A 26308-nucleotide genomic window follows, 5' to 3' on the forward strand; every position below is an offset into this window, starting at 1 on the left:
TTGGATCCCAGGGCCCTCTCTAAAGTAAAATCCAAATTTTTATTGCATTTATGTGATCATCCAAAAGAGTTGCTTGAATGGTGTACGAGTGTAGGATTAATTGCAGATAAGTATGAATGTCTAACATGTGGGAATGAAATGAGATTGTGTGAAAGGAAGGATATTACAGATAAGTTTGAATGGCGGTGCAAGAAATCTGGTGAAAATGAACATTTTGTGAAACGGAATGTAAGGATGGGTACCTGGTTTGCTGAAAGTCACTTGAGTAAGCGTAATTCGGCTAGCAGATTGTTGGAAAAAATGTTGAATAAAAAAAATGCCTTTACTTCGTAAAAACAAAATGGCGTCCCCCCTCCCCGAAAAAAAAACTAGCACGTTTCTGTAGCAGGGTTGCTCGCCAAATTTTTGCCAAAAAATCGCCAAGTTACTACAATCCGAAGATTCACCGCCGATCCTTCCAGATGTTGATCTTCGCATCAAAAAAGAGACGATTCACCAAGGGGTACCTTAGAGTAAATTTCATCCATGCTTCCCCCCCTTTAATTAGCATCATTCCGCAAATTTGGCTTTACATACATTAAACACTGTGAAGAGCTGTGCAGTGTTTACATACATTAAACACTGCACAGCTCTTCATGATGCAATATAAACAGGATACCACATCTTGTGCTGTGTATGAGACCCCATTAATAGAAATGTAACATTACAATGATAAATTGGTGATAATGTAAAATAGTCTATATTTTAACTCAATAGTATTTTAAAGTATAACATTTCACATTTTATAACAAAATAATTCTTATAAAATATTACTAACAACTAATTAGTTTACCAGGAACAATAATAAACAGTAAGTAAACAATAGATTCTAAGTATGCAATGATTTATTAGACTGTAATAAAATGTAATTTAAGAAGACATGTAATCTTCAGTATTATTTAATAAACTTTTTTTTTGATAATTTTCTTCAATTTGAAATAATCACATCTCACACATCCATTCACTTTAACAAAAATCAGCTCCTGTTATAACAAAAATGTGTTTTTTACTTGATGTTTTTACATGCTATAATAATGCTACTTAAGCATAAATTTATATTTCTCAGTTTCCTTTTGTAAACACAGTGGGTAGCACTTGTTTTCAGACACTTGTATTTTGCAAATATCAAGTCACTAAATATATCAAGTCATTAAACATAAGAAAATTTGCAAATATCAGTCACTAAATATAAGAAAACGAAAAGTTTTCCTCCTGGATATACTATTGATCATCTAGTTTAAAAACCTGTTTGTTTCGAAAGCCATTATGATTAAAGTAGATTGAAGGGTACCATTTGAGTAAAAGTTTATAACTGGGTGCCCCTTGTTTTTTTGCGATTCTTTTTTGACGCCAAGAAGGCACAATTTCAAGATGGCTGCAACACAAAAACCAAAATAAAAATTCAAAGACTTGCACAAACTCTGTGGCCACGTACACATCGATCTGTTTTCCCTTAAAAAAAATATCCCAGAATTGCACAAACTAGGCACTGCACACTGCCTTAAATTTATCTATGTACACATCAATCTATTTTCATAGAAAAAAATCAGGAAGTTAAAACTATCATGGTAACCAGAAATGAGGTTTCATCACCATAATTTAAAAAAAAAAAAAAAATTGTCACTAATCAAAGGGGCACCCAATTCTACACTAGAGTCGTCCCTTTGATTATCGCCAAGTTGTTTCATTTCTCACAAAGTTGGTCTTTCATTTATGGCAACCTGAGTAGTTTAATGTTATGAAAACCCTATCATGATGGAATTGGTTGCGTGATTGCGGTCAATTTGAATGATGGGACGGATTTAGGACAAGAAGTACACTGTTATTTTATGGTTTACATTATAAAATGGTTGAATGTTTTAAGATTAATTTGAAGTTTCTATAAGATTTGGAAAGAAAAGAAAAATAAACATCAATTGACTGGTATGTAAATGAAGGTTTACTTAGTTGCCGTTGTGTTTTTAGGAAGTGTCGTGTGTTTAGGAAGGAAATGCGCATGATCAAACGTTGGAGGATACCTGCACTACGGAAGATTTTTACTCCTATTTTTGCGAATTTACGTGGTGACAACAGTATACAGATTCTAGTTCAGATAATTTTAGGAAGTTTTTAGATGCCGTTAAGGAATTTTGTTTGACTGAAAACACGTAAATAAGGTAAGTGGATATTTCCTTTGTGTAAGGTTAAGATGAATTTCCTTTTTTATGTTATTTCATTGTTTTATTTAAGATGTAATTTATTAAGATTATATATTTTTTGTTGACTGCTTCTTTGACTTTTTAAGTAAAAATAGATAGAGGTGTACATGGACAAAGTTAAGGGGATGCGCAATGCCCAATTTGTGCAATTCTCTGATTTTTTTAAGTGAAAGTAGGCCGATGTTTACATGGATACCAAGTTTGTGCAATTCTTTTACTTGTTATTTTGGATTTGAGTAGCAGCGATTTTTTTGGTGCAAAAGTTGCCGCTACACAAGCCAAAAGAAGAAGTCATTGCACAAACTTTGTCTATGTACCACCAAAAATCACCAATTATCGCCAAGGGGCACCTGTAAATATATTTTTACTGCCATTATTCAAACATTTTTGGATAAAAAAATTAATTTATTTAAAAAGTTCCGAAATGAACTTCTATATGTATTTGGACACTTTAAATAATTAATTTTTTAATAAAAACATGATAGTTACAGAATATTCAATATTTTATTGGATATATTTTAGTTAAAATGATACTTTCATGTGCTTTGGCATGCACTTTTGAAGATATACTATGTTTTCTTCTTTCTAAAATTCACTTCTTGCATGTTCTATAGAACTTAAGTTAAAAAAATAATTAGGAGTTTTTGTAATTTTAAGACATTTGGATAATAAAGCGAATGCTTTTGGCTGTATGTTTGGGATCATTATCTTCACAGAACTTGAATGTATTTGATATTCAGATTCGACATACGAACTTGAATATATTTGGCATTCATTTGCATTTGTTACTTTCAGATGCTTTTAGTTTTTCATTAGGAATATTTATATAACTCCATATTATTGTGACAAACACTCATTCTTATTCCAAAGGTAGGACAACATTCCGAAAACTATTTTGCCTATAACCCCATAGGTAACAGTAGACAACAAATTTCTCAATTTTAATTCTTAATTCGGCTTTTGCCATATGCTAATTTAGTAATACACCACCTGCCCCAAATAAATTAAATTTTGACTTTTCTGTAAATATACAATTGCTCAAATACGACAAAACTTTGCTCATGAACGCCAAATGCATTTTCCTTATTTTCCTGTAGACAAAGAATTTTACTTTTCCTGATCACTCACTCACTGATGTCCTAAACGATTCTTCTAAAAACCTTCAGAGTTAATTTTATTATAAACTGTTCTTCGAAATCTGCTGCGAGTTTTTACACTGCTAATTTATTCTTGCTTGATTTTTCGTAGAATAAATCTGCGATTCCTTAGTGTTAGCTTGGAGCATGATGATCCAGATAATGCTTCCATGCAATTTCCATCGTTATATAACCTCAACAACAGTTAAAGGTTTCATATGAAGAATTTTTTAGATATTTTGAATACTTTTACTATCTTTGAAGAAATGAATTATTAAATTTCTAACAGAACTGGTCATTATTTTGCAGAATCTTGCCATGTTCACTTCTGATAGAGAAATAATATATTTTCATTTAAAACAAAAATTGCAAGAAACACAGTATACCAACACATCTTGGCAAAAATCTGAAGTATCCCAATTATTATGAGTTATTGGTTAGCACTTTTTTAACAAATTATTTTACTGTAAATGTTTTGATGACATTTATTTTGCAAAAAGCAAGGTGAGAAATAGAGAAAAAAAATAGTATATTAGGAAAAAATGTGAAATCTGTTTCAATATTTAGTATAAAATATATGCAAATGAATTTTAAAAATACAAGTGTCCAAAAGCAAATGTGAAAATCTATATATTAAAAAAAAATGGTTAAAGTGGACTGAAAGGTATGCCTTGTATTATCGTGAAGTTGTTTCATTTATCACCAAGTTGTTTTGTTTATGGTAACCTAAGTAGTTGAATGTTGCATAAATATACTTTTACCTAGAACTGGGTGCTCCTTCGACTTTTTAAGTGAAAATATATTGATGTGTAAATGGGCAAAGTCAAGAGAGAAGAATCAGAGAATTGCACAATGCCAAGCTTGTGCAATTCTCTGATGACATTTTTTAAAGTGAAAATAGGTCTACATGTACATGGATAAAGTCAAGGGAGTGCACAATGTCTAGTCAAATAATTGCACAAACGTCATATCCATGTACCGCCAAAAATTGTCAAAGGTTACCAGTAAATATACTTTTACCAAAACAAAACAAAAAAAAAAAAAAAAAAGAAATATGTAAACCACATTACCCAATAAATATTTATAGGCAAATCAGAACAATACATTAAACTTCTCTAGTACATACAAGTTATACCTTAATACAAGGTTTACAAATTTTACTATGGTTATATTTATTTCAGTATATTTAGTATGTCATCACAACTTCCCAATTACAACAAATACTGCACTATCATCATCCAAGAAAGGAGCCTGAATAAACTGCCAATTTAATGCTCATTTCTAATAATTTAAAATGATTCTGAACAATGATAATATGTTCCTCAAAGAAAATACTTTCGCATACCAATTTTAGATACACATTCAGATTTATCACACGCATGTTAATTTCAACGAAAATTAAAACTTATCAATCTATTTGCAATACTAAATGAATTACAAAATCCCCGTAAAATACACTTAATACAATTTTTATGCAGTAAAGAAAATAATTTATGTAATACACCACCGATAGAATTTGCATTGTTCTTTAAACGTAATCACTTTATATGTCACTTCATGTGTGTTCATATGTCATTTCACGTTCATACAATACTGCACCAAGTCATTATATTTCAAAAATAAGTTAGCGTTCAAGTGAAATACTGTCAAGTGAATAAATATCATGTCAATTAACACAAATAAATTGTACTGAATTTCATGTCACTACGCTGTTACGCTTTCAATATATATATATATATGGCTGAATAATTAACAAAATGCACAAAAATTATTATAAAAATAAATCATTATACCAGTTATTCATATCCAAGAAAAAAGCACATCCTGCAGGATTTAACTGATCGCCTAAAAGTTTCTGCAGCTGGGATATGAGAACATCCCTATCTGTCGTTCCAAGACAGCTAAACTGCTGCAGTAAACTTGCATCAAAATCTCTATCTATGTCCATTTTCTACACTAGCCTAACGGCAAATATTCATCAAAAGTCTTTTACTCAACAACCAAAGCAACACTCTTAAAACTAAGTTTCATAGTAAAAATCTCTCATACACAACACTATTAACGTTATTACAATCATGTAAATATGACGTCACCATGCAATCTCTACTCTGAAATATAGCACAATGATAGAATGATGCCAGGTGCGTATTAAATTTTGAGATAGAATTTCCTATTTTGCATATACTTTATTTAAGAGGACTGAAATATTCAGTTGTAAATGCAAAAGCAAGCTTATAAGAGCTTTTATTATGTATATTATTTTCTTCACGTGTAGGAGAGTATAAATTGGGTAACTATGAGGGATTAAACTGAATTCTGATTATTCATTCTGCGGGAATATTCTGCAGAGCTACACCCGATCGTACTTTCAGAAATTTTTTCCTGCACACTTGCAATCTGAATTTTTTAGAGCTTTTCAAATTTTATATAATACAGAGACTATGACAGATTTCATAAGATGCAAATCAGAAGAGCTGTATCTATTTCAGACAACATCAAATAAATTGTCGGGCTACGCAAGCAGGTGGCTGGAGGCATTAAGATCTAATGTATAAATAGTTAATTAAATTAATTTTCCACTGCAACTTCTTCCACTTGAAAACACTGCATTTCTATATCCAAAATTAGCTGATAAACCATTCTAAAGTATTTAATTATAACAAACAGTTCATCCACGGATGAACTATATATATTATATTTATGTTATTGTTTGTCTTATTTTTCTGAAGCAGTGTTGTCTTATATTAGAACTTATTCATCAAATTCTACAAATTTTCTCGAAATTTATTTTTATAAATCCCGTGACCTCATTTTCAGTTTCGTATTCTGTCCGTTCGTGTGAAAAGCTTAGCACTATTTAACTATTCGACAGACAGATAACTGTGCGCGCGAAAAGTCCGTCTCACCTAACAGCAAAAGCGACACTTCGAGCAAACTTAAATCAAGATGTAAAATTAAACCACTTATTTTAAAACGATACTAGAAGTCTTTGTTTCTTTGAACTCTGAGAACATCACCACGAGGTTGCCAGCTGTTTTGTCTCGAGAGTTTTTATCTCCAGAAATCGACACAGCTGAACTTTCTGGAAACAGACTGAAATCATAAAGTTATCGCCGAAATTGGCAGCAAAGAAGGTTTTTCACTATTTTTTATTGCCAGGAGGAAATGTAAACATTTTTACTAGATGTTTCATATTTATATTTGGAAAATGACTTTTTTGGTTTCTTTATCAAATAGATAATAAATATGAATTTAATTTAAAACGGTTACGATGTTTTGCATCATTTCATATAATTAATGATCGCCAAATTTAGTTTTGCCCATAGTCAGCAATTGGCGATATATGATAAAAGCGTGCCAACTCAGCAATTGTTTACGTTTAGTTGACCACGTATGAAATATTTTCTGAGAAACTGCGCTTTGGACTCTTGCTACAAGTATCAAGTAGAATATCGCAGAGTTTTTGATATTCTGTTTAGGAAATATATGTGATGCACTTCGGGTAACTTTTGCATAAATTTTCCTTTTAAGTGAAAGTTTTGATAGCTATGGCGAAAGTTCTTCAGCCCATCATTTCTTGCCTGAAAAAAGTAAGCAATATTAACAAAGTGTGTTGTATGTTTACTCAAAATTTAATGAGTCTGAAAGATTGATAACGTTAAAGTTCTGTATTATAATTTTTTTCCCACAAAATTTGGCATAAATGAAATATCTGTTCTATAATATGAAAACTGTCATATGAAACACTTTTTGTGAAGTATTTGTAGACGTTACAGCTTTGTTTTCTATCAAGTTGTAATTAATAAAACTTTGCCATCTGTTTCTTAAACTTTGTGTGTGTGTCCTTTTCTGTATTGTTATAGATATTTTATAGTAAAAAAAAAAAAAAAAAACTTTTTACAGTCTGAAATCGAGGATGGAAAAGATAGCTCACCAGATAGGGATAAAAGTGGTTCTTCGTCAGGTAAATATTTCATCTGTGTGTTACATATCTAAATATTTCATCAGTATGTTATATATATGAGATTTTGTATGTAGGTGTCTGTGATATATATATAGAGAGAGTTGATTTTCATTGACAGTACATTTTAAAGAACATAATCTTGCATACTAAAGTATCTATTTTATATTTTTGGTTTCTATCCAACTGAAAATTTGGCGTTAATTTTTAATGTAGTAAAGCTTTTTACAAGTCAGACAACATTTTACATTATAGTATTGTATTGCAGTTTTTCCTACAAAAATAGCTTGTATATGCTGTATTGGCTCATATGTAGGCAACTATATAGGGTGAATCTGAACAAGAAGGCAAAACTTTAGGGGGTGATGGCAATAATTGTCATATAATGTATGGTTGGAAAGCAAGCGGTGAGAAATTACAGGCTAATTTTCCACTGTCATCTTTAAAGAATTAACACAAGAATGAAAGGAGATACTTCAGGAAATATTTTATTAACAGAACATGCTTATAGAATTGCTCAAAAGACCTTTGGCCAGCTGTAATGCAGACTTCACACCTGCGGGAGGGGGACTGACGCACATTTGCGAATACACCAGGCATTTCCCGAATATCGCCGGCAAAAACGGTGATTCCGGCAACAACATCCGTATTGATTTCAATGGGGCACTCGTAGATTAGGCCCACGGGGAAAATCCAAACAGGAGAGATCCGGTGATCTTGGCGGCCAAGCTATGGAGGCCACCTTTACCAATCCATCGCCCTGGAAATTATGCGGTTCGTATAACCAGCAATCCTGTTGGCAGTCCACAGTAGAAAATGTAGGGGTCAGAGGACTGAACAATTTTATGCCATTTATTTACAGTGCGACCTAGTGGCTTGCCGTTTGAGTTCCGATCTTACATTCTATGACGAATATTGCTGATATTGCCTTCTATCTCACCCCCTAAAGTTTTGGCCTCTTGTTCAGGTTTTCGCTGTATAAATGTATAGCTTATTACACTGTATAAGATCGTTGAGGCTGATCTTTAGAATATGGTAACTGGTAGTTTGGCGACATTTTGGAGGCGATAAAGGTTACTACCTGGGACTTTGGTAATAATGTGAGCAGTACTCAGTTCCGATTACGCATTATTTTGTGTGAGGGAAATGGGATATGTCATGTGATATTAATGGACGAATTACGGTTTTTTAATCGTAAAAGGGGGTAAATCGGGAAAAAATCTGGAAATTTTGTATTTGGCTTTATTCTGTGTTGTGTGAAACAGTGTTCGTTAATTTTTGGATCCCATGGCCCTAACTAAAGTGAATTCGAAATGGGTATTTAGTGAGATTGAAAGGGGTAATAATAAGTGTTTCTTTAAGGTTGTGCGAGATAGAAGTAAAGATGTTTTATTAAGTTATTTATTTTACCTGGTACCTTGCTGTGAACTAACTATAAGTATGATTTTAAAGATCCTGAAACAGAAATAAGAAAAGTTTATCGGACACGTAATCAAGATTGTGAAGAAGAATAGGTAAGTTAGTATTTTTAATTATTTGAGGATATTATTTTTATGCATTGTTCTAAATGTAAGGTGGAAGTAAAGTAATTTGCGTAAACGTGCATGGAAATAATTTAAATATTTGACACTAAGTATTTGTAACCATTTGTAATGTTTGCGGTATGAATTAGTTAGTGACGTTTGTAATATAATAGATAATGTAGAGGTAAAAGTTTTTGGATATTTTATTTATTTTATATGGGGAAATGTTCATATTTGGAAAGGGTATATACTTTTTTCGCGATCAGGTAATTTCATATATGTTCTTTTTACTGGGTTTAGAGATTCAGAAATTGTTATGCCTTTTCGTGAAATTTTTCTAATTTATGAGAAAAAAGCAGTGTACATGGGTATAGTGAAGAGTGTGCGCAATGCCATTTTTGTGCAATTCTGGGATTTTTTTTAAGTAAAAATAAGTCGACGTGTACATGGTTTAGTGATATTTTAATTAAATGATAGTTATTTTGTGAATTTTATGTTTGTAGGAATTTGGTATACGTTTTAGTTGAAGTAAACGTGCATGGAAATAATTTAAATATTTGACACTAAGTATTTGTAATGCTTGCGGTATGAATTCGTTGGTGACGTTTATAATATAATAGATGATTTAGAGGTAAAAGTTTTTGGATATTTTATTTATTTTATACGTGGAAATGTTCATATTTGGAAAGGGTATATACTTATTTGTTATTAGGTAATTTCATATATGTTCTTTTTAACGGGTTTAAAGATTCAGAAAATTGTCATGCATTTTCGTGAAATTTTTCTAATTTATGAGAAAAAAGGAGTGTACATGGATATGGTGAAGAGTGTGCGCAATGCCATTTTTGTGCAATTCTGGGATTTTTTTTTTTTAAGTAAAAATAAGTCGATGTGTACATGGTTTAGTGATATTTTAATTAAATGATAGTTATTTTGTGAATTTTATGTTTGTAGGAATTTGGTATACGTTTTAGTTGAAGTAAACGTGCATGGGATTCTGGTGGCAAGGTGCTGCTGTTGTCTGGTGCAACTGACATTGCAGGCTCTGCTACTGCTGGCAGGGTCACCAATTGTCCATTCCATAAGCCCAGATTTATTTTGTCTGGTGGAGTACTTAATTGCATGTTCATCATTCTTGCCATTCATCACTTATAGGTACGATTCATGTACTTAGTTCCTTTACACCCGTTGGTTATTGTTGAGCACTTTTAATTTTTGGAGCATTTATGATTTACTCATATTGATTCGTTGATTTGCTGGTGTACATAGGTGCTTCACACCATTTATATGGAGACTGGACGTAATTTGAAATACTTTCATTATTTGTTGGGACCGTTTTCAGCTAGAAATTCAAGCAAGAATCATTGGGGGCTTTTCTTTGCACGATGATTTGAGTCGGATCATTCTGTCTTGCTGAGTTCTTGATCCCTTGGTGCCAGAGTATCCATTATTTGGCTTATGCAAATTTGCATATTGCTATTACTGATTGCACATTTTACATACGGATTCACATCTTGTTTTAGTCTTGGTCTTCTCAGGTGCAGACTTGTTCTTATGATGTGTGTGAATAGGTAATGTTCTGGATCACCCCTCTCCCCACAAATGCTTAGATCTGAATGTGTGAGATTCTCTTGTAGAAATATGTGGAGAAAGGGCTGTGACCCGTGATATTCTTGGATATAGGTCATACGTACACCTGTGACTTGTGTGAGGGGTGGGGTTGTGTGGCCCCTCATCCTTCCTCATCTTGGGGTGCTCTAGACAAGGGGGACGTGGTGCTATACCAATTAACGACTATGGTAGAGGGACAGTGCTCGTGTCCTATGTCACTTGCCCTATTCAGCAGAATCCCACCAGTGTTGCCATGCTTTTTTAAAAGTATGTTTGAGTTGCATCTTGAGGTGGGAGCTTCGCCATGGAATGGTTAGTTTCGTTGCATTTATACCTTTAGCTGCTTTTTTTGCTAGGGCATCCACTTCCTCATCTCCTTTGCTGCCAATGTGTGCTTTGATCCATGATATTGTGAAATGCTCTTTGGTTGTGTTAGAGCCAGTGTTGAGGATTTCCTGGATTATTGGAGATCCCATCCATTGGAGAGGCTATTGCGTGCATGATGGATAAGCTATCTATAAAAAGATAGGAGGTTTTAAAGGAGTGGTGAATACCGTATTTGATGGCTTCTAATATTTTGATTGCTTCTGCTTGGAAAACACTATTTTCTATATTTAGTCGACATTTTTTCTCTTCTGTCGACTGGCTGCTGAGATATACTTTTAGCGCACATCTCTTTCCACATTCCAGTTATGGGTGCAATTCTTTCTTAAGTGTGGTACAGCTCCTTTTATGTACTCTCTTTCTGCTGCTATGAAGAGAGAAGAAATTTTAGCAGTCTGGCACAATGCAGCAATCGATGTTGTCCTATATCCTCTAGTGTAATTGAGAAGGTCGTTGAATTGTTTGGAATTTTCTCACTTTATGGGAAGACGTTGGGTTTGCCCAAACTGCTGCTCTGCATAGAGCTATTTTTTCAATTACAGAGAAATAAATCTGCTTTTGTATTTTCATATTTATGCCCCATCCCATTCCTTAAGCTCGCTTTGCCCTGATTCTGGAATTCAAACCTCTTTCTAGTGTGAGTGTTTGGTTGAATAGTGATATGATCTACACTAATATGGGTTTTTAACCGGTGGCAAATTTCAGATCAAAGATATTTTTTTAATTAATGTGTTAATCTGGTATTAGAGACAAGACATTCAGTCCTCAAGGATCCACAAATCTTGAAAAAAATGTGTACAATTTAAAAATCGTATCTATGCGCTTTTTTAGGCATTCGAGTTTTCTGAATCGTAACCTAATCTATTAGACATAAGTCAGAACTTGAGAAAAAGTATTGGTTGATTTTTACTGGACAGTACTCTTTGGTTTCTATCGCCAAGTGGTATTGGTTGTTTGTGAAATTGGAAGTCCGCCGCATGAAATAGGTTTTTCGGTAATCCTAATGTTGACGAAACTACCCTTGGTGAAAATTGTGTTAGATTTTTAGTTTTTGTCATTAAAAAGGGGCTATTTCTGCGATTATTGCCAAATGTGTTGTGATAAATTTAGATTTTGGCTATTTTTTGTAATACAGTAGAAGTTCAGAAATTTGTAACACTTGGGACCAGAGGTTGTGCGGATTTCAGGACAGAAAAGATAATATTCAGACTAGAAGTGCAAAATAAGTAAGGCGTATTAAATACATTTAATTAAATATAGTCAATTAATCAATATTGTTTAGGAAATAAGTTATAATTAAATTAATATATAAATTAATACAATAATTAATTATATGCATTAAATTATTATTATATATATAAACTGATTATATTATATTGTTCATTTACATTAGGGTCCTATTTTTAAATCAGCATGAATCTGCTTCCCTTTTTCTTTCAGGTGTAGTCCTGAAATAGGTACGCCATCACTCCTCCGCTGCCATAAACCGCTCGTACAAGACAGCATTGAGGTTTGCCGATTTCGCCTCATGTAAAGATTTCCGGTGTTAGAATCACTGATGCTGTAAAATTTCAACAGCTTTTCTTTATCATTTCATATATCATACACAGTCCATGTGGCAATTCCATACAATTCTGCTATAAACCAAGCACCTGCCTCCATCTTTAGCAGAATTTCCACTTTTTTCATTACCGTCAATGCAACGTGTTTACGTTTTCAACGTTGCAAGCAGTAAAATCACGAGTGCATTTCTTATCTGTCATTGTGTTAAAAAGCACTGAAATTTAAAATATTCTTAATTTATCCACAAAATATCTGTATAAAAAAAAAACGACATCACTAAACAATCTCGTGAAATAACAAAGCTCAGAAAGTACAACAACGTGAAGCGTGAACTTGAAAGAAGAGGTGAGTTAATCGTCTGCTTTTTTACCTTGATGCAGATTGGAGGGGGAAAAACTTATCATGATGTCAATAATTTGGTATTTCCATTATGATTTATTATTATTCAGTAATTATGACGTCATTATCCCGTAAGTATTTTTCTTCGATATTTTGTACTCTGTTGTGTTTTCTGGAACCTATAAACTAATTGTTTATATTTTGAGAGGCAACACGGATTTCAGGTCAGTAGATTTTCGTTATTTGAGTGCAAGACCCGGGTTTGGTTTTCAGTTGTTGTGTTTGCTTGCACGTACGTGGTATGGTCTTGGATTTTGAACTTGCTGTTATTTTGCTGTGGGTATCATCATTTGAGTATGTCCAAGATGGGTAAGAGGATGAATGTTGATTAACAACGGATGAGCTGAAGCAACCAGAAATTTAATTGAATTGCTTATGTGGAGGATGAAGGAGATGGTGGTGGGAAGCATGAACTTATGCACATGAAAAAAAGTTATGTTAAAAAATTGACGTTTCATTTATTTATTCGTCTCTGTGTATTAGAATTTGTTGTTTAATGTTTTTATGTTAGGAAATATGTATTTTTGGTTATTTATTACTCTCTGTTTGTGTATTTTTGGTTATTTGTTCATCTCTGTATGTTAAGAAAGTGGCAATTTTTTTCTGGCTAACATGATAGTTTTAATTTTGTTTTATCTTCCTGATTTTGTTTAAGTGAAAATAGGTCGATGTGTACATGAACAAAGTTAAGGCAGTGCACAATGCCTAGTTTGTGCATTTCACTGATTTTTTTTTTTTTTTTTTTTTAAGTTAAAATAGGTCGATGTGTACATGGACACCGAGTTTGTGTAAGTCTTTGACATCTTGTTGTGGTTTTTTGTAATGGGTGGAAGGATCGACACCATCTTAAAATTGGTGCCGATGTTGGTGTAAAAAAAGAGGCGATTTGTTAAGGGGGACTGTAGAGTAAATCTTAAAGGGGTACAATTTAAAAATCGTATCTGTGCTCTTTTTTAGGCATTCGAGTTTTCCGAATCATAACCTAATCTATTAAGTCTAAGTCAGAACTTGGGAAAAATTATTTTTATTAATATCCAATTGAAGCATTTATTAAAAAAATAATGCAGTGTCAGAATTCCATTTGTCATGTGCCACCGTTATACTTTTGAGTGCCACAATCTTTTTGGAAAGAATTTAGCACTTGATGTTTGATATTTATTTTTGTTATTATCTTAGATAAGCGTTTGTTTAAAAAGATTTTGGTAAAGAATAAAATATTTGAACTGTTACTGGAATAAATTTTGTCATATCGTATTAAGAAAATGAACCTGAAAATGTACAGTTTTAGTTTTACTTCATTTGCTGAAGTTCATTTATTTACTTCTTCATAATAAATATCTGTACTTTTACAAAGAGTGTTCTTAATTTTTTCTAATTGCTATTCTGGGGGAAAATGTATTTCAATGTACGAAAATTGCCGACTTTTTTTTCGCCATTCTTGTTTACATGCAACACCCTTTTAAGTAAAATAATGTCCAAAACATAATAAAAATATAAAACATTATAATCTCGATAAACTGCATTTTAAATCAAAATAAAACAAGGAAATAAAAATGGAAATACATGTTATCTAATCTGCACAGTACAAAAAGAAAATATCGACTTGCCTTATTTAGAAATGTATGTGTCCTCAGTGTGTCGCATACAGAATTCCTTAACAGCATCCAAAAACTTTTTAAAATTATTTGGACTAGATTCTGTATACTGCCATCGCCACATAAATTCACAAAAGTAAAAATCAAAAATATCCTCCTGACTGTTGAACCTAATGACGGACAGTGGTGCCTGAACTAAAAGGTGGTGATAACTCTTCACCTTCAGGATTTGGCAATTGAGTTCCCTAATCCCCTGTTGCTCTTTAAAAGGGGAAGTATGTAAGGTATTTTCTCCTTCACTTCTGCTTGCCTTTGTGGTGCAACAATAGCACACTCTTATTTTCTCCCTCATTTCTGGTTACCTTCGTAGTGTAACAGTTAGCACACTCGACGCGTATTTGAGAGGTCCAGGCTTGAGTCCCAGCGAGGGCATTGCACATTTTTCATGTCTTCTTCAAAATACCTAATGTCTCTACAAAATGAATACACATATATTTCCTGTTTGTTTTAGATATATATAATTTTCCCTTCTGTCTAGATAACGCACCTGAAGAAGTGCAACCGGGATTAATATGGCGAATGTCATCCCAGTTATACAACATTGGCTCCGGAGCTGTCGGATTAGGTGTCGGAAGCGTGAAATGGGCTGCTTCAACAACTTACACTGTTGGCACTGGAGTAGTTTCAGCAACACAAACTGTGGTATCTAAAGTTGTGCCATCAGCAATGCCAAAACCCAAAAAGGAATGATATGTATGTTCTTTTCCCTAGTCTTTGCACTCTGAATCAAGAAATTAGATGTTTGCTGTATCAGTGTGCATTAACTTCTTTTATCAGCCAGTATTTACATTTTTCTTGTGTATTGTATTGTGTGCTTAAAAGGGCATATCTTTTATAGACTTTTTCAAGTATAAATGTTTTTATGCATTTATTTTTGTAGTAATTTCTTTTGAGTTAAATGCTATATATGGCCCAAATGTTATAAATCATCTCATTTTTTAAGAGTACCTGCTATTTAGGTCATAGTGTTATGCTGTGTTTTTATGTAAATTTGTTTTGATATTTCAGACTTTCTTTTTAACTAGTATGGGTTCAGGTTAAGAAAAAGTATAATTATTTTTATTAAGAATTTGCAAAGGTATTAACTATCTTTATGTAGAATCTAATATGGTTAAATAGATAGATGCATGTTTAAACAAAGTTCATCTATTAAAACATGCATTCAAAAAAAAAGAGAGGATTCGTCAGGCAATTCATATTTTTTTCTTTTTTTATATGAGGCATCAAGAAATTGAGCACAACTGCGAAGTTCAAATATCAAGTTTTTGCTTTGTTTTAATGTTGTGTGTTTTTATTCATTGAGCAAGAGCTTGTATTTGAATAATAATTTTCCGTGTCACGCTGTTCATAAAGTTTTCATATCTAAAATTTTTAGCTTAAGAAGGACATCTCAAAATAAAGAGCTAGTTAAGTTGTTTTTTGTCTAATTAAAGCTAAGTCATAATTGTAGAGTTGTAAAAATATTGTTGCGTGCGTACAGGTTCATAACAGATTGAATTCACACAGCTCTGATGATAGGTTGATAAAATTTATTTTATTGAACGAAACACTTCAGGAATCTGGAACTTTCCGGAAAAAATAGTCATGCAACTCATCAGCATATCACAGAGTATGATCAATAGTTGCACTTCACACTACTATGAACATTAAATACAACACAATGTAAAGCGCGGCTAAAGACTGAAGCTAAACTGGAAACAGTACCCGGAACTCGTGCTGGGATAACAGTTAACAGCAACAACTAATGAGAAGAGATGCTGTCTCCAGCCTTATATAGTTTTCACCTGGCCACCAAGATATTTCTAGTACTTTCTGCTTCTTTAAATTACTGGAAGGCTATTATTAATTGAAATTACACCTAATATAGTGATCGATTGCATTTATTCAATGACAATTTGGTTATTTGCCAAATTTGGCAGCAAACCGTTGCCAGCTTGATGATATCTTGTCAAATTACCAAGTTTTCCGGCATAGCTTGTACTGTCTAGATTTTTTTATGTTACGTTATGCAGAAAAATACGATTTCACATATAACTGCACTAAAATCTTCCATCTGTGTACAAAATTCTTAACAATATATTTTACTTCAGATTAAGCTTATTTTTAGTACAATTCAAAGCATGAGAAATAGCTTTAATGTTCTTTTCGATATGCATAGGAAATGCTAGTATTAAAATGACAGCACTTTTGATGTCAGTGTTAAGAACTATTATTGTGTAAAATAATGAATATTATTGGATTTAAATATCTTATTATATTTGTATTGTTTCTAATATTAAGTTATTCTGTTACTGAACATTCTGTCTGTTGCATATATTTGAATTATATTCATATGAATGTAACTATTTAAGTTACATTGTTTTGTGTTCAGATTTGTTTCTTGTTGTCTATATATTACCCTACATTCTAAAATATTTTGTTCCCTTATTACCCTACGATCTAAACTATTTTGTTTCCTTGTTATAGCTTATATCCTTGAGATTATTTTTTTCTTTAAAAGTAAATGGCATTATTATGCAAATTGAGGTGATAAATACTGTATAAATTAATGCTGTGTAACTGGTATTAAGAAGCCTATCTATGTAAAAAGTTTAAATTGTATTAATAATAATAATAATAATAATATATATATATATATATATATATATATATATATATATATATATATATATATACATAAAGAAGTAAAGTAAGAAATTTTTCACAAAGACCAATATATACATACACATTGTGTGTGCATGTGTGTAACTAGCATTTATATTTTGACAAAATTTTGAGAAAATTATTTTTATTTTCTATCATTTTTTATGTAATTTGTGAAACATGTTCTGAAATTTGATCATTTTACTGTAGATGGTGACTTCTGCTGAATAAGCAACTTAATGTGAATCTGAGCTTTTTCAGATGTTTGTTAAACAAGTTTAACATAGTATTTTGGAATTCATCTTTTAAGATAATGTGCTTTATTAGTATGTGTACACTATCTAATTGATCTTTAAAGCTTAACAGGCTTTCAAGGTTATTGTTTGATTGTGAATCAATGCAAGGCTCTAATGAGTTCAATTAAATGCATAATCAATTTCAGTTGAGAGAGAAAGTGCCTTTGGGATATTTTAAAAATATTTGATATTTAAGAAAATTTTTTAGTTCTGCATGTGAACAATGTTTGCTCAACTTGATTTCAATGATAACATTGAGCAACATTTTGTTGCCAGTGCATTTATTGTTTTTATTTTAAAAAAAAAGTAATCTGACCAAAAAATCTGCATTCGTTATAAAAATATCACTGTACCGGTAATTTAATTTTAAATATGGATTCTATCATTTATTTTTAAAAACATCTTGTTAAATAAATTTTATTCATTACAAAATAATGTATAGTTCTGAAGCATACTTTAAGCACTGAGTTTGAAAATAATCATAAGGAACCTTGTCTGAAAATAATCATAAGGAAGTCTTGTTTCTGTGTCCTAAGTAAATCTAGTCTGTGTGCTGTTTTAAATAGAATATTTAATTAAAAATAATTAATCACATGCCCCCCCCCCAAAAAAAAAAGTAGAAGGTAGGTTTTAAACTGAATATCTGTTTTATAGACAAGGTAGACGTTTAAAGAAACTATCTTCAAATGTTTCTGACTTTGCTTTTATACACAAATAAAAATTAGCAAGTATATATCCATAATGAAAATAAAGTATAGTATGTGAATAATTTATTGGGTACTTGGATATTAGCATACACCTTAGCACAGTTTGATGAATTTATAAGAGAAACAGAACAAGGACTTTTTGTTGTAAAACAAAATATTTGTTACATGCATATTACTGCATACATATTTTATATATCAACTGTGCATTTATCTTACAAAAAAAAAAAAAAAAAAATCAATGAACGTACTTACAAATGGGTTTGTTTTTTTCTGGTGGAAATTTTGAGGTGATCGCTCTGAAAACATTTGAAGCATTGTCCTTTCAGTGATTCTGTGGTGAAATGCTATATTCCTGCAGAAATTTTACTGTGCTTTCTTCTATTGTAGGTAAATCCCGCTGGCATTAAATCAAATTTAAGGCATCAAATCGATTAAATCAAATTTAAAAATCAATCAAATTTAATGCAAAAAATGATTTAAAATCAAATTTAAGGCAAAAAAATGTCATGTTTTATCCATAAAAACCACAGAAACGTGGAATACAACGAAAGAATGTATGTGAAAATAGCGGCATTTCTTGTTAAAACTGAAGAATTACCATGCACATGGTTACCAGAATTTGGTGCATTCTGAAACTTTGGCGATTTTTACTAAAGTGGTTGTGATAATACGCAAGTACCTGTACTTGTTTAAATACAGGGTGTTTCTAAATGAATATCAGGATTTAATGCTTTGTAGTATTTATTACGTAAAACTTAGAATTATAATTAATACATAAAAGGAAAGAGCAACTCAAACAGTTAGACTAAAAGCTTACAGGTGTTCAATGTGAGCACCTTTTGTCCCACGGCACACATCAAGTCGAAAACCCTTGGTCGTCCAGTTATCTTCCCTTTGCAAAGGCAGCCGGTATTTTCAAACTAATGATACCATCTACAGAAGTTATTATGACTTGGGAATCCCATCTGAACTTAATCGGGAATGCACGTTGCAGATTTAGTCTACTACAGATTCGGTCTTTGCAAACTGCAGAACACAGAAAGCTTTCTGTTCACTAGTCGCCATTTTTGCTACTAGCGCTTTCTGGTGCATGTGTGTACCAACAAACAGAACTGTTTGAGTTGCTCTTTCATGTTATGTATTAATTATGGTTTTAAGTTATACGTAATAAATACTACAAAGCGTTAAATCCTCGATATTCATTTAGAAACGCCCTGTATATCAGTAATGACCAACTCGGAGCTCATGGTCTGTATTCAGTCCATGATGACATTTTCCACAGTAATAAAGAATCAGTTATTAAAAAAATCAGTTATTATGATTACTATTATTATAGTCACTTTGTCCATCTGTATCTTTCTGCATTTGCTTTATGTTTGCAAAGGTAATTTGAAGCAACTGTAATTACTGTGTCATAGCCTGTGTTTAATATTACAAGATATTAAATTCTGACTAAATAAAAATATATTGCACAAGAAGGTACCAACATACATCTTAATCCCTTAATGTTCAAGCATTACTTGGGGACATTTTTAAAATTTATCATACTAAATATATATAAACATCAGGCATCAGCTAAATCTTTTTTACGTATTTGTCGAAATGACAAAAGGCAGAAGTATTTTCATCTTAAAAAAATTATTGTTTCAGATGTTTTATTTGAATAAAATTATCATCAAAATATTCATTTTACTTGCTAATCAGTATCAGCTTCACCATTTTTGGCCCTCTAAGCAATCATCGTTAATTCACGTCCCATATAAATTAAAGATATTAAAAATTTGAAATATATACTTGTGAGAGTAACGTAGCTGACACTTTCTACTTAACTTGCCCATGCTTGGAGCTAGTTCTGGTCCTAAAGTATAAAATTTGATCATTGTTGATGTACTATTTACTCATGTAAAATCACATATGAGTATATACATATCATAATAATATCGCTGAGTTTTGTGTGCCTGAAAGTAAGTGTATAATATTTACAATGCTGCTGAAAATTTGGATGAATGTTTAGACAGTCAGTGACTCATAGAGTGAGTTAAGTTTGAGTTAGTTTATTCAGATGCATCTTTTATGGTATCGAATAGTAAATGCAATCCAATAAAGCATATTGTGCACGTATACATGCATCTATTAAGAATGTTCTTTGGTTTATTGAAATTATAGTACATATTTTGCAATCGCAGCTGCCAATTTTATAACAGATTTTGTTGCAGTGGGTGTTTTATTTCTTCTATGATGTCAGTGCGTACGAAACGTTGATCAGTAATTATTGGAACACTTGGCACACGATCGATGATAATTGTGATATTTTAAACTAAGCTGACCATTTCAATTCAATGCATATCAAACATTGATCAGAAGCTATGATTGATGATAACTGTTGTGATATTTTAAGTAAGCTAACCATTTCTATTAAAATATTAATGTAGGTTAATGAATATATATTTTAATATAAGACCTACAAAAAAGTGTGTTTATTAATCACGGACAGCGTATATGCAGTAATGAATTCTCTTTTGCATTTTAAAGAACATTAATATATTTTTCCTCCCCCTTCACCAGTTATTCATGAAACATTTTTTAAATGCAAGTAAAAAATTTAGAAACTTTATACTGTTATGTATCATGAGGTAAACTGTAATTATAAGAATAAACCTGTAATGTATATAAAATTCCTTTCAAAATTAAAATTTTTATAACTACTGTTTAAATTCATTAAAGTAAGCAATTGAGAACTGTATTGAAAATTATGCAGTAAACTGGACACTAAATTCTGATTTAAGTTACGTTATATGGGTTATTTTAACATTAGATGCATTCATATTATTTGTAGGCAGAATGGGAAATTGTTTCCATTGTTAAATATCTGAAATAAAATTTTCTGTATTTTAAAAGGACTTAGTTATAAATCAAGCAGTTTTTAAAAATTTAAAATGAATTTTCCCACCTTTGTTAATTTTTGTAATTTTAACATTAAATATTCTTGTGGGATATTCATTTAAATGTTGTGGAGTATTATTTAAAGTTTTTAGCCATGCATTCTTTGCTATTAAAATCAACATATCTTTTATAGTTATAAAAGTAAGATTTAATTTCAACTTAATATATATATTTAAAAACTAATCTATAATCTTGTAGCTAAAGTCACACTCTCACTAAAATGTTGTAAATTTGCTGGTGACTTTAGAAAGCATTCAGAAATTCAATAATGACTAACTTTTCGCCAAAGGCACGAACCATTTTCAAAATTATGGCCCACTAAGAATAAAATTTAAAAAGTAAGAAACATCAGTAATAGAATGTTTACCATTTTCAAGAAACATACTGCTTTGTCTTGAGAATGTTTTTTTTCACAGGGGATGCAGGTAGTCAGAAGTACCTGTATTTTATGTATATGTGTGACACATTGTATATTGATAAAACTTTTTTTTATATATAGTTTAGAATTCATTATAAGCTAAATCTTGTTTCTTAGATCTTGAGCTTAAGGTTGCTAAGATAAAAATTATGTGTATGTAACAATATATAAGGGCGAGTCAAATGAAAGTGAGCCAATGTGAATATATGACAAACAGAATACTTTATTTAAAGGTAGTCTCCATGAACATTGAGACATTTATCCCATTGACAAATGAGCCGCGTGATCGCCGTCTCATAAAACTCCTTGGGCTGTCGATTCAAAAAGTCTGTAACCGACTCCTTCACGGCGGCGTCCGACACGAATCTGGTACCCTAGAGATGTTTTTTCAGTTTCCCGAAAATGTGAAAGTCGCATGGTGACAAATCTGGGCTGTATGGAGGATGTTGCAGCGTGTCCCACTTGAACTTTGCCAGTTGTGTCTTAACCACATCAGCGACGTGGGGACAAGCATTGTCGTGTAGCAAGATCACACCATTCGTCAATCTTCCAGGTCGTTTGTTCTTGATTGCGACACGCAGCCGATCCAGCGTTGCACAATATCGCGAACTATTGATAGTCTCTCCACGTTTAGCAAATTCAATCAGTAATGGCCCCTGACGATCGAAAAAAAGTCAATAGCACCTTTCCCGAGGAAATGACAACCTTTGCTTTCTTCGGGGGTGGTGAATTCAAATGTTTCCACTGTAAGCTTTGCCGGCGTGTTTCAGGTTCGTAGTGGTGGCACCATGATTCGTCTCCGGTCACAATTGCAGACAAGTAGTTGTCACCCTCATTTTGATACCGGATGAGATGAGTCAAAGCAGCGCCGAACCTCTCCGTCTTCTGGCGGTCGTTCAAAATCTTGGGCATCCATTGAGCACACAAAAGCCGATAACCGAGATGATCATGAATTATGGTGTGAACCGAACCGTGACTGATGTTCGCACGCTCTGCCAGTTCATCGATGCTTATCCTCTGTTCTTGTCTAATCAGCTCATCAACCTGTGCAATTGTGTCGGAGGTGATTGCAAGGTGGCTTTGGCCCGGTCTTGGATCGTCTTTGCAACTTTCACGTCCTTCTCTGAACCGTTTGCTCCAACGCTTCACAGTGGCTAATGCGATGCAATGTTCACCGTACACAGCAGTCATACGGCGACTAATTTCATGTTGGGAAACACCTTCAGCTGTCAAAAACCTGACCACACCACGCTGTTCCTCTTTTGGAGCGTCCATTATGTCACGCTACAGTCTTCAATCCAGTGTAAGAGCGCCTTAAAGAACTTTAACCTCACACTTTCACGCCACTTTCATAAATGAAGGCTGTCTCTGTGATACGCGCATGCGCCGCAGATGATGGACCGAACCATTCTTGCTGAGGAGGGGTTGGCTCACTTTCATTTGACTCATTCATTGACTCAAATGATTGATTAAAAAAGGTTTAATTTCAGTTTTATGTTTAAATGATCTCATATATGTAGCATACTAGAGTTGTGTTTATATAATAAAAACCTGCTTCAGTAAACAGAATCTGAAACATTCTTACTGATTTTTTTTTTTTTTTTTTTTTTTTTAATTTTACATACATATATTTTATTCTAAATTTGAAACTTATGTGATTAGTATATATGATACTAATATAATGATATGATGTTGTAAATTAATTAGCTCTATTTATAGATTTTGTTTTTAATTGAATTGAAAATAATATAACCTCGGACTCTAATAACTAAAATTTTGAAGTCTCTGCAGGAAATGCATTATTGTAATGTATTTCAATAATAATATTTTGTATACAATATTGTAATGTACTTTGCCAGTTTAAGACCACTGCTATAGAGTACTGTTATTGTTTTTAGAGTAGTGCTAACAAAAAAATGTTACTCAGAAATTCCGTAGAATTTCTTTAACATGCGAGATCTTACACTGCATTTTAAGTTTGTTTTATTAGTGCTGTCATGCTCTCATTTAATATAGAGTGATATTTATTACATGTGGTTGCTTCCCCCTCCTTTTTTGGTATCCTCTGTTAGAAATTTAATATTTTAAAGATTAAAGAATTTATCACGTACTATCCTTTTGAATATGAGGTACTTATTAAAGATTTATTATAAAAGTACTTATTTTATAGATTCCTTTATATTTGGTTTCTAACTGAGTGTCACTGAACTTGTTAAAAATTGTATTAATTCTTCGTGCTCGAAGCCTTTTTTGCAGGAGCGAATTAGTTACTCGAGACAATTTTCCACATATTTGGAGAATTTCTTACAGTCAATTTAAAATATTTTGCAGAAATCTAATGGGTCTTTTATGTCTAAGATATATAGGGTCCTGCGGCTCTTTTGCCGGATACAAACGGTATTCTTTGCGATATTTCTTCGGGTTGTGTGCGCGTTCTCCATTTTGACTTTTTTGGCTCTTCACTGTTTCTTTCACATCCATTATCTATTACCCAGATTTTTCACCTTCTTTCACACCCTGATCTTGCTACTTCATCATTGCTTTCTTTATCTCTATCGTCAAGTAATAGCATAGATATAATTTTGTTCTTCATCAGCGAAAAGTTGAACTTGAACTGATTCCCTCATCGCATTATATGCATAATTGGGCTCTGTAACTTTGAAAATAATATTCCAGTTGTCAAGATTGTTGAGTTCGAACTAACATCAAAGACTTGTATATCTAAAGACAATAATCTGAAAAATGTATTTAAGAATCGCAGTTGTAGTTTCTCATGTGTTGTTGAATGCACTCATGAAACGGTATTGCCTAAACCAAAACTAAACACCATTGCCACTTGCATTATCGCGTCAGACCGATTGATTATCGAGTCAACTCTTGAGTTACAGCATCAAATCGAGAGTCACCTCTTGAATCACTGCATCAAATCAAGTGGTAACTGAAAATCACCTCTCAAGTGCAAAGGGTTAGTTCTGTAGTTGATAAATTTTGGTTTTAAGTATACCAATAGTTTCTGAAGAATGATAAGCTGTGTACCATTTTTGGGTAAGAGTTTACAATCGGGTGCCGCTTGTTTTTTTTTTTTTTTTTTTTTTTTCCAATTCTTTTTTGACGCCAAGATAGGCATCAGGAAGGCACAATTTCAAGATGGCTGCTACGCAAAGCCAAAGTAAGAAGTCAAAGAATTGTACAAACTTTGGTGTCCATGTACACTTCGATCTATTTTCACTTAAAGAAACATCTGAGAATTGCACAAACTAGGCAATGCACACTGCTTTAACTTTGTCCATGTACACATCGATTTTTTTAACTTGAAAAAAATCTGGAAGCTAAAACAAAGTTAAAACTTTCACGGTAACCAGAAATGGGGTTTCATCTCCAAAAGTGAACAAATTTGTTGCTAATCGAAGGGGCACTCAATTCTACGCTAGAGACCATTTTTGTTATAGGGACCAACAAATTTCTTTTAGCAGATGTCCTTAGCCTGTCGTGGGCATAATACATGAGATAATTTAATAACTTAAATGCTAATTCCAGAATGGATTAAGCATATTTTAATTCGCAATAATAAAAGAAGGCGTTAGGGTTACAACATCAAAGCGAACTTGTTTTTAATTATGTTTTTTTCTTTGTTGCCAGTCTAGAGAAACTAAACTTTGCTACAACAAAGATAATATCATGTGTAGAAGGAACTGTTACGAGCCATATTTTGATTTATCTAGTCATTTTGCTATTAAGCCAAGAACTGATACAAAAATAATTGAAATATGCAAATTTTTCATGTATTGGTTGGAGTGTAAGCCATATTTTTGTTACTGTTACACATATTGTAAATATTAGGGTGATGTCTGTTGAATAAGCAAATCTAATATATTGTGATAATCTGAAAGTATTGGCAATCCAAATAAAAGTACGAAAATATTTTTCCAAATGTGAAGAAATATGACTCTGAAATAATTGTTATAGTTATGTAAAATTATATTGCTATTTGCTTAATGATCAGTATTCTGAGGTCTATATATGGCCATTTAATCGAATATATTGCATTATACAATCTGTATTAGTCATTTTTAACTATTCTAGTACTTGTATTATTTACAAATATCATAATTTGATATTTTTTTTAAATTTGCTGCATTTCAACATGTTTCTGTAAGTGCACTTAACAATTTTTCATACAAGTTAATTGCATTTTTGAAGTTATTTTAAATCTGCCAAATGGAAATTTGAAATATGGTAACTGTAGACAATCAGTAATTGTTAACTATGTTTGCTGATATTGATTCTAAATGTAAGATAAAATTTACAATTTTATTAAACACAGTGCATATGTTTATAACAGTCCACTGTATAATTGTATTTGTATGTTTGCAAACTGGGTTGTATTTGATATTGTGCAGCTTTTGTGCCAGTGTATTGGTTATACTGTATGGCATAAATTTTTAAAATAAAATCTTGCCATTTTTAGACGGTTTGCCTTTAATTGATAGTTTTATTACAATATGCATAAAATTATCTGCAAGTTACTGATTTCTTTCTCTTTCATTTCTATATAGGAGAAAAAATTTTTTTCATAGCTGAAAAAAAAGAAATTTGTTTTTTAGCAAAATGTTGAAAAGAGATTTAAGAAAAAAAAATTATATTATGCCCAAAAAGGGTGTTTTTTACTGTTTTGTGTGTTACCTTTATTAAATATCATGCTTTTTGCACTTGAACGACATAAAATTCAATTCAACAGCAGTATCACAAAATAATAAAAAACAGCAAAACAGTATATTTTTAGAATTTTCCTTACACAGTCTAGTGCACTGGAGATGAAATTTCTTTTCCCG

At 32.1% G+C, this 26308-nt stretch overlaps 2 protein-coding genes across 3 annotated transcripts in view; one reads left to right on the forward strand and one right to left on the reverse strand.

Moving 5' to 3' along the window:
• Nucleotides 1–5487, reverse strand: part of LOC118194850 (protein ILRUN) — a 66929-nt gene extending 61442 nt beyond the window's left edge. For both annotated transcript variants that reach the window (XM_035366060.2, XM_085812208.1), the window contains exon 1: nucleotides 5167–5487. In XM_035366060.2, coding sequence (XP_035221951.1) covers nucleotides 5167–5321 — 155 coding nt within the window. In that variant the 5' untranslated portion in view covers nucleotides 5322–5487. The remainder of the gene's footprint in view (nucleotides 1–5166) is intronic.
• Nucleotides 5488–6056: 569 nt separating this feature from the next.
• LOC118194849 (uncharacterized) lies at nucleotides 6057–25943 on the forward strand. Its single transcript, XM_035366059.2, has 3 exons — nucleotides 6057–6963; nucleotides 7277–7337; nucleotides 14948–25943. The coding sequence occupies exons 1-3, from the start codon at nucleotides 6922–6924 to the stop codon at nucleotides 15157–15159; spliced, it is 315 nt and encodes a 104-aa protein (XP_035221950.1). The 5' UTR covers nucleotides 6057–6921; the 3' UTR covers nucleotides 15160–25943.
• The last annotated feature ends 365 nt before the right edge of the window (nucleotides 25944–26308 follow it).

Source organism: Stegodyphus dumicola, chromosome 2 (assembly GCF_044657685.1).
Source record: "Stegodyphus dumicola isolate Sdum_Otavi_A_Nest chromosome 2, ASM4465768v1".
Taxonomy (NCBI): domain Eukaryota; kingdom Metazoa; phylum Arthropoda; class Arachnida; order Araneae; family Eresidae; genus Stegodyphus; species Stegodyphus dumicola.